Source organism: Hibiscus syriacus, unplaced genomic scaffold, assembly GCF_006381635.1.
Source record: "Hibiscus syriacus cultivar Baekdansim isolate YM2019G1 unplaced genomic scaffold, ASM638163v2 tig00112738_pilon, whole genome shotgun sequence".
Taxonomy (NCBI): domain Eukaryota; kingdom Viridiplantae; phylum Streptophyta; class Magnoliopsida; order Malvales; family Malvaceae; genus Hibiscus; species Hibiscus syriacus.
In genome coordinates, this window is record NW_024063392.1 from 238573 (window position 1) to 248731 (window position 10159).

Below are 10159 nucleotides of genomic sequence, written 5' to 3' on the forward strand. Positions count from 1 at the left end.
GAATGATGAACGCCAATTAATTATACACATAGGTATGTTACTTTTTTTTAATTTCATTTCTCAATCATTATATTTTTATCAATTTCTAGACCAAACTAACTAGTACATATGGCTTAGGTTACGAACTCTTACCTTAAAAGTTTGAGTTTATGCTTCAAGAGTTGCAAGGAAAAAATGAGGAATTATACAATTGCATCAAAGTCATCAACAAAGAAATATAGACAAATGCATACAATGATGAATATAAATATGAACATATGACAACCAACTTGGTTGAGGCTATCAATACAATCTTAAAGGGGGCGCGTCATTTACTAGTAACTACTTTGGTTAAAACGATGTATTTTTGTTTGGGTAAGCTTTTTGCCAAGCTCGGGGGACAAGCTATTACTTGGATGCAAAACAACCATTTTTATCACCTAAGATTAGTAGCAAATCTACAGAAAAAGGTTGTAGCATCAAATGAAATGTTGGTAACAAATTTTTCTTGTGCCCATGAGCACCCATGAATTATTTCGTATCACAGAAATACCACGACCTATTCAATGGATTAAATCTAACTCTTTCAGAGTTAATCTACAGGAAATATGGTGTGATTGTGGGTTTTTTCAAGCTTTGAAGTATCTATGCTCCCATGTCATAGCAGCTTGCTCACATTCTCATTTAGACTATATTAGTTATGTTGATCTCGTACACCAACTTTCACAAGTATTCAAGATATATGAATTTGAGTTTCCTCCATAGGTAATGAAAAAGACTCAAATGAGATTCAGACTTGACTTACAATTATATCAAATCAGATGTTATTAAGGGAGTCAGGTTGTCTAAAATCTACTCGAATTTATTGTGATATGGATATTTGAGAGATGTAAAAAGAAAACAAAATATGTGGGCATTGCAGAAACCTAGGCCACAATAGGAAAAAATGTTCATATGTTTTATCATTACTTAGTCGTTGACAATTACGTATGTAATTGTATTTTCTAATATTTCAATTTATGTGATTTTATTTTTTTGTACTTTTAATTAATGTGATTTTATTTATTTTACAAGATGTAACTTCTTTTTTCTTCTTCTTTCAATTTAATGTTTATGATTTATTATTTTTGGTTTAGAGTTTATTTCTTACAATCAAGATTTTAATTTTAATCTAATCCTAAACTATTTAAACAAAAAACCATAAACCACTCTACTCTAAAAAACCTTAAACCATTTCAACATAGAAACCATAACCTTAAACCATTGAACCCTAAGCCTAAAGCAATATTAAACTTCAAAGGCATGTCCCCTGAAACGAGTCATCTATCATGGCACCAAATCAGCATAAACCCATGGAAGGTGCACCCCCTGCAACAAGCCTTCCCTCCACATCAGCAAGAAATACGCCTCCCCCTTATTCTATTAGAAATGGTGCTAATTCGGTACATATTCGATAAAGGATGCTAAATTGGGTTTTTTTAAATATTTTAAGTAATTTTTAGAAAAAAATTACCTATTTTTATTTCTTTAAAAAGTTTATAAATTATTCTTATATAATTTTATAAATTCCCTCCCTAATTCTCCTTCAACACAACTCATCCTTTTGCATAATCCCAACCCAAGACCTTTACATCAGCATTAAAGTCCATACATATGATTACACCAAATTAAATCCATACATTCTATTGTATATTAAAGCAATGCAATTTTAAGATTTTAACATACTTTATATACAACAAACCATGTAGCCTTGGATGCCTTTTTTTTCTTTTCATTCGGTTTCGTTGCGTGTAGTTTTAGAACAAATAATCACGCTCCCACTCATAACAATCTTAATCGAATCAGGATTTTTTTATCCTATCGATTTTAAAATCACTTTAATTAATTCAAATCGATTCACGTCCTATATTTAATTTCAGTGAATGAGTCTCTTAATAATTTTGTTTATGTAAACAAATACTTAAATTCGAGATAAATTAATATATATCAAATCAGGATTTTAATCCAAATATATAATTTTTTTAAAATAAAATAATTTCTTTTGTATATCCAAATTTATATATAATTAAGTTTTATACAAATACTATAAATTTCTAGATTAAAAAAAAGTGAAAAGCTAAACGATCAAACTACACCTATCAAATTAAACGAGATAAATTAATTTAAATCAAATGAATTAAATTAAATTTCTGAAATAAAATCATAATTAACATATTAAAGTCAAACTAGACGATAAAATACAGGTCCATCGATGCTCTTCGACCGGTCCGACCAATCACCCTGGATTACGACTGATCTTACTGCCGGCCAAATTTAACATGAGTTTTCACGTGACTTAAAACCCCATAGTGTGCGTATGAAATCAATAATTTGGTAGGAAAATGTCACAATTAACCCAACTGATCTTGTTTTCTTTTCCTATTTTTGCGGCTGGAATAAACAATTCTTTTAGTATGGGTCGGCTCATGTGATCCAAAATCATGAATTTTAGTAGCATTGATTATTTATAATGCAATTAGATTCATAAGTAATAATAATAATAAGCATTAATTATAGTTTAGGTTGAATCCATATCTTTTTAATATTTAAAGTTAGTATTTATTGAATATATATGGTTGAAATTAAAAAATTAATATTAAAGTTTTGGGTAAACTACACATTTAATATTTAAACTATTACTTTTGTTGCATTTTGATATCCAAACTTTATCTTTTTTAAATTATATCTAACGTTTAGTTTAGATTTCAATTTGATATTCTATTTTCAAAATTAACATAACTACAGTCACGATATTTTTTTTTTAATTTTTTAATGACAATGTGACATTACCTTATGGTGATATGTCAACATTACTGTTGAGTTTTTAATAATGAGATATTTAAATAAAGCTTAAACTAAAGTTTAAGTATGATTTTTTAAAAATTAAAATTTGAGTACTAAAATAGAATAAAGATAATATTTTAAATACTAAACATGTAGTTTATCCTAAAAGTTCCCTTTCTTTTGGAGGATGGAATATTCAATATTTTAGTATGATCGAGTCACTCCTCAGTAAATATATTTTTAAAAATTATTATTTTAAGGAGATTAAGTATTTTCAATATGAATATACACATGTAATTTAGGTATTAATAATAAGCATTAATGGTCCACTGATGAAATGTTTCGTCTTGAACTATTTAATCGTCATATATTTTTATATCATTAATTTCTGTACTCTTTTTTATATTAGATTATATTTTAAATGATACTAAAATGTCAACAACACGTGGATTAGGTGTTTTTTTTATTATCTCGATCTTATATCATACTATATTTCATTTTTTATATAATATTTATTTTATCTTTAATTTAACCTAAAACTAATTAATTTGTCTGTTATAATTCCATTAAATAATAGTTTTTTAATTATGTTATATCAATGAAATATATTTATCATGTTAAATTTTTTATTATTCAATTAGATATAATTATTATCCTAATAATTAAATTTATTATAACTATTTTATTATTCCATTAAATTGGTTTTAATACTATGAAGTTATGTATGACATGAATTTCTTTCTATATATAATACGTTATATTACTTTTACAAAATAACATTAATTTGTTTTTCTTTATGTAACATGAACTTTTTATACGTGTATAAACATGTTGTAGTTTTTCCATAACAATTCATGTTACTAGACTGATAGTTAATGTACTTTTTAACTCAATTTTATTGGATGTTTAATTGTTTAGTGCATTGATTTAATAAGATGAACGAAAAAAATATGATCAGTTATACTCACACGTTCAAAGAATACTTTTAGGGTTTAAAATAATATTATATTAATATTACTTCAATAATATTTGTTCTAAATACTCTCAGCTAAAATATTTTTCTTGATGAGACCAAACTTATTCTGCTTTAAACCTAAAACTAAAAATAATCAAATCAATTTTTTCTTGATCAAAACAAAATAACTGAATAAATTGAAATATTCAGTTTTTTCTTAAATATTTTTACACATAAAATAAATATAATAATCTTTTTAACTACATATTGTGTAATTAATTAAATTATATCAGATTTTTAATATTCAATTTTATAAATAAATAAATTATATATATAATTTATTTATTTATTTTGAATATTGAGAATCAATAACTAAACAAGATTAACTGTCTAAATCAAATAAATTAAATGAATAAATAAAAATTAAATTAATTTGATTTAACCGATATTTACTCCCCCAACTACCTAAAAACAAATTTAATAAAAATTTAAATAGCACGTGTATTACCTTTAACATAACCATTGATGAAATTATTAGAATAGTTTATCGTCGTTTACAGGAACATGATTCGGCGACGTGCATTGGACAAACAGATTCTTCAAAGGGTAAACATATAGTTTTAGTATTCGTGTATTTAATTTTAAATTAAAAATCTGAATTTAACTTTAAACCGATACAGCTTATTTTTTAAATTTAAGTTAGTACAACGTAATTTATTAACTTAAATTGATTTAGAAAGTAAATACTAATAAACGTTTCTCAAATATTTTATTGGAAGAAAAGTATAGATACCGAATTGTATATTTAGGGGCATAGATAAAAGAGTATTCGACGATCTTTTGTGAATCGTTTTGTATAATGTTTGTTTATTTAAACGGTTTTAATTTTTTTATGTTTATTTAATAAATAAATAAACATGAATATAGATATATTCGGTTTATATATATTTACGAATAAGCTCATTATTAGTTTATTTATAAATCTGAATAGAGATATATTTGGTTTATATATATTTACAAATAAGTTCATTATTAGTTCATTTATGTGCTCATTTTTTTATATTTTAAATATTGATGAATATTTAGACTAAATTGAACATAATGTGAGAGTTCAACATGTGAAGTTCAAAGAAATTAATGATTAGTGACATAATTTTACCATTTTTCTTTTGCTAAATAACTTTGATTATCGAACTTTTTTTATTAAAAAATAGTAGTTATGTAATCATGTGGTGTTTGATTTTTTTTATTAAACTAAAGTGATTAAAAAATAGTATATGTTTTATTTGCCCTAATCTCTCATATCATCTTTAATATAATTTTTCTTTCAATATTCTTGTGTCGTCTTCTTTTCTTTATTTATTTTTTATTTAGTCGACAATAGCACCAATCTTAATATTGGTTGTTAACCACCAGTGATTATTATTTTTCTTTTCTTTTTTCATATTATGTTTTTGTTTTTTCTTGACTTTTTCACTTTTAAATAAAAATCTATGTTTTTGTAATACATTTTTTTATGTTTTTGTGGCACATTTTTTTCTTCTGCTCTTGTGGCACGATCCTTATGGTTTTCGGTAAGTTTTTTGTATTGTTGGTGTTTCCACAAAGATCCTCATGTCATATGTTTTATAATTGGCTTGTCGATGGTCACGTATTGTCAAATTCGCTATTTTATAAATGGTCGCTTGTCGATATAATCAGAATTGTGTGGAGAAGTAGTCTGCCAAATTGTTTGGTTCGCTCACCACTCTTTTATCACATCGTAAAGATTCTCGTTCGACAGAGAAAATGAGTTTTATGAAGCTTACTTGATTGTTTTGATGTTTTGAATGTTTCAATCTCTTCGTATCTTTGGGTTTAATATTTTTATTTTATGTATGAGATTTTGGTGACTATTGTCTCCAATTTTCTCTTTAGATGTGTTGTAATTTTGATTCCTCTATTTTTATTAATGAAATTCAGTTATCATTGTTAAAAAAATAGTATACGTTCTAAATATTTTTAATCATTTAATAATGAACGCTCAACAATTTATTTTACAATCATTGATGCTCAGACTCAAGACCTCTAAGAATAACAATCATTCTTTTAATCATTGAGATAATTTGGTCCAAACATATTAAACAAACATGTTTGTAAACATTAAATGAATATATTCATAAACATTAATGTAAATAAATGAACACATACACTTTTAAAAATAAATAAACCAACGTTGTGAATCTAGATTGAATTGCACCCGTATGTATATTTAGACATCTTCAAAGCATACACAATTTGCTAGTCTGAGCGAAGAAATCCGATTGGCAGCATGGCTGCACACAAACACCAAGTGGTCGGTGGGGAAATTTTTATATTTTAATCCCAACTCCAAACTTCAACGTTCTAACCCACTTCCCCATTTCTTTTTTCACCTTTCTCCTCACTCCGTTCCAGCTTGTTTTTGGTAAACCCAATATTATCAAATCATCAATATGTATATATAAATAGAATGCCATTAACAAGAAACCCTCAATCCTCTAAAGCTTTATACATTAAACACTACTGGTTTTGTGCAGAAAAAAAAGAAAGAATAAATGAAGAGGTCTCCAGATCGTTCTTCCAATGCTTCCATTGCTTCACCTTTATCTTCATCTTCATCATCATCAATTATACCCGTGATAATATCAGAGAAACCCAAGAGTAAAAGGGCTAGAAAACATCAAAACAATCACGATAAATGTAGCTCGAAAGCTAACTCTGCTAGAAGAAGCTCTGTTTACAGAGGAGTCACCAGGTGCGTAGAATTACGGGTTTTTGTTTTTTGGTTGATTTTGAATTGCATGTCTGATATTTTGATGTTACAAAAGGCATAGATGGACTGGGAGGTTTGAGGCTCACCTTTGGGACAAATCTTCATGGAATAACATCCAGAACAAGAAGGGAAAACAGGGTAATGGATTCGATCATTTTATGGTTCGGTTTCATTTCTGGTCAGACAGATTATTTACTCTGTTTTCTATTTTTATTGCTCTGTTCCATGTGAATATGCATTTACACATTTGTCGCATCCTCAGTTTATTTGGGTAAGTCCTCCATCTTTGTAAATAACTCAGTAAATAAATTCATGGGGAAACAAAGATAAAGATCATTGTGCCGATGTGCAGGGGCTTATGATAGTGAGGAAGATGCAGCACGAACCTATGATCTCGCAGCACTCAAGTACTGGGGCACCCAGACCACCTTGAATTTTGCGGTATTTTTAAACATTCTACTTTTGGATTTGGTGTGTGGAAAAAAGCAAAGGAATTGTGAAATTGATGTGATTATATATATAAACCAGATGGATCGATATGAGAAAGAGATTGAAGAGATGAAGAAGGCGACCAAGGAAGAGTACTTGGCTTGCCTACGGCGGCAGAGCAGTGGATTCTCGAGGGGAGTTTCGAAATACAGAGGGGTGGCTAGGCATCACCACAATGGTAAATGGGAAGCGCGAATTGGTCGAGTTTTCGGCAACAAATATCTCTATTTAGGAACTTACGGTCAGCTACTCTTCTATGTTTCATTCATATTCCCATGATTCCAGATTTATGGATTCGTTTTCATTGTCCCACTATTTTATTTACTCAAATTATATTTAATCGTTTAGATATATCACCACAAAATAATATCACATTATTATTAAAAAATAAAAAATCATCACGTTATAATGTTGTTTATTTTTTTTAAGAACAAGCAACCAAAATGTTATCTTAAATATGATTTTAAAAAAATAATTAAATAATTAAAATAAAATTCCAAGGATAAGTAGATGACTAAATATGTGATTTCATAATTCGAAGGTCTTCTACGGAAGTTGCTCTCAACCTGGTGTTGGGGGCAACCTATTATCTTACATCCCCTTATCCCATTACATATGGGAACAAGGGACAATCATTTATAAAAGTATCAACTACATATATAAATAAAATAACTTTACGAGAGTTTTCCCATGAAACGTGGTTTAAATAATTTGACTAAGAGATTCTTGTGGTAGGTAATTTTTAAATGTCTGTCCAATTCAGTACCTCAGTCGGAGAAAAATATTTACCAAACTGGTCAAAAATCATCAGTTCGATAGATGATAAAAAATAGGGCTAACAAAATACACGTGTGTTAAGCACGTGACTATCACTCTCCCATTTAAGCTCAAGTCGATGAAAATTGGGATACGACAACTTTTAATCCTGCATTTGGTAATTTTTTTAATTTAGTCCCTAAAGATTTTCTTTCCACATTAGAAACATAGTCTTCTTAACGATGTGAGTTGCGACACTTTAATATTTTATTAAATAGTAAATCTCAGAATATCACGTAATTAAAATAATAAAAATCTCAGATTCAAAATTAATATGGACAAAAAAATTAGGCGCCTAATTGAAAAATCGTCAATTTTAGTAATTAAGAGTTGTTTTATCCGATATTCATAAACATCGCCAGCAGGGTAAGAAGCGGGGCAGAGATCACGTGCCTTGGGAGAACAAAACGGGACCAATATTGATTCGAATATTTGTGAAGATTTTGGAATCTTTCTTTGCTTTACCCCTCAACAATTAAAATAACTAGATAATGCGAAGGATACTATTTTAATTGTTTGTGTGAATTCGACAACACATTTTCCAATCAAAATCGGGTTTTTTTTGTTAGGTCAGGTCGGGTCGGGTTTATGTCTTCAAGGCACAATTCCTTGTAGCAAGTTAATCCGGAGAGTTTTAATCAACATAATTAGGCGTACACAACTTTTCTTGTATTGCATTGATTTAATAGCCATATAGACATGTAAATGATAGTTTAAAGGTACATATACATTATTTAATCGAGATTACACAACATAATCTCTGTTTTGAAGAGACACAAGAGGAAGCAGCAGCAGCATATGACATGGCAGCATTGGAGTACAGGGGGGCTAATGCCGTCACCAATTTCGAGGTCAGCCGTTACATAGAACGTTTGAAGCAGAAAGGGATTTTGTCTCTCGATCAACCGCAAGGACAAAGTACCGAATCCGCTGAAGCTCGACCGATAGAACCTGAAGAAATAGAACCACCACCGCAGCAACAGCAACAAGGAGTAGAAGAAGCTGTTGATATAGCTCAACTTTTTCAGTACATGCAAACGCAGCTGCCTCTATGTGTTGACAACGCGACTATGTTAAGAACGGAGACGACCGATGGCAACGAGCTAGCGTGGAGTTTCTGCATGGACTCAGGGTTGACATCGTTTTTCGCTCCAGACTTCACTCTCTAGAAAACTGGCGAATTAAACGCTAACATTGACTTGATATTCGACATGGGGCATGAAGATAACGCAGCCAAGTGGGAATGGCCCGTTGGATGATGCAAGTTGCAGTGTCGACGTTGGTGCATCCGTGAACATGCAAGGAAGATGAGGTAATAAATTAGATTGAGTGAAGCGTAGCGAAACAAAGATTAATAAATCCAATAAACATGGAGGTGGTAATAATTTTTAAGATTATACTTCTTTAGTAACGTGAAACGCATAATTGGATAGAGTAAATTAATTATGGAGCGATAGTGAATTTAATAAAATATGCTTTTACCTCGCTCCATTGTTCTCTCTCAAGCAAGTATCAAACTAGTCATAAATATAATTCTGATATTAATAGGAGTTAATTTAGGATCGAATAAAAAAATTTAGAGATTAAATTGAAAAAAATAAAATCTTAAGGCTTGACATATCATTTATCCTTTCATGGAATGGAATTTATTTGCTCAAAGTTATAACACCCCTAACCTGATACAATCCCAATCAGAATTGTAACTTCATCGAAATCAGAACTAATTCAAACATCCAATCGTACTAGCATGCAACAATTAACATTTGAAGGGCTAAAGTGTCAACGTATCAAACATATGGACTAAGTTCTTTGACAAGCCATAAAGATGCATCATTTTTTAAACCCATTATTTGGCCCCCCAATGTGCACCAAAAACACTATGGAAATATCACAATTTAACTAATTTTTTAAATTGATGTATGGGTTTCGAAACTCAGATATCTGTGCACCTAACAGACTTTCTCAAGTTGGTCAAAGCTTGACTAGGGGTGAACGAAGTTAGTAAAAATGTTTAATTTTTATTTGAACCCTTAAACTTCAGACAAAATACTAATCATGTTTCTTTTTATAAACTCAAAAGAGTTTAGGGATAAAATATCAATTTACCCCTTTTGTTCATATGTTTTCTTCCTAAACCTATCTTCTCCTCTGCTTCCCATACTTCATCTCTAAACCACTGCTTCATCTCTAAGGCTCCCGCAGCATTCTTATCAATTCCACTACATAGTTGATGAAATGGTAATTTGGATAAAGTAAATATATCTGCAAGCATTTTGGACACATTCGGAATATCGACTAAAGCT

At 29.4% G+C, this 10159-nt stretch overlaps 1 protein-coding gene across 1 annotated transcript; it reads left to right on the plus strand.

Annotated features, from left to right (window-relative positions):
* The first annotated feature begins 6790 nt into the window (after nucleotides 1-6790).
* Nucleotides 6791-9300, plus strand: LOC120182906 (ethylene-responsive transcription factor WRI1-like). Its single transcript, XM_039187737.1, has 4 exons — nucleotides 6791-6822; nucleotides 6904-6992; nucleotides 7080-7281; nucleotides 8628-9300. Exons 3-4 carry the CDS (start codon nucleotides 7080-7082, stop codon nucleotides 9023-9025), a joined length of 600 nt encoding a protein of 199 aa, XP_039043668.1. The 5' UTR covers nucleotides 6791-6822; nucleotides 6904-6992; the 3' UTR covers nucleotides 9026-9300.
* The last annotated feature ends 859 nt before the right edge of the window (nucleotides 9301-10159 follow it).

What these genes read in the sequence shown, in the direction of transcription:
- LOC120182906 (XM_039187737.1), top strand. Translation starts at nt 7,080, where the DNA reads ATGGATCGATATGAGAAAGAGATTGAAGAGATGAAGAAGGCGACCAAG. An exon ending in TCTCTATTTAGGAACTTACG is followed by an intron (nt 7,282 to 8,627) that starts GTCAGCTACTCT and finishes TCTGTTTTGAAG; the next exon opens with AGACACAAGAGGAAGCAGCA.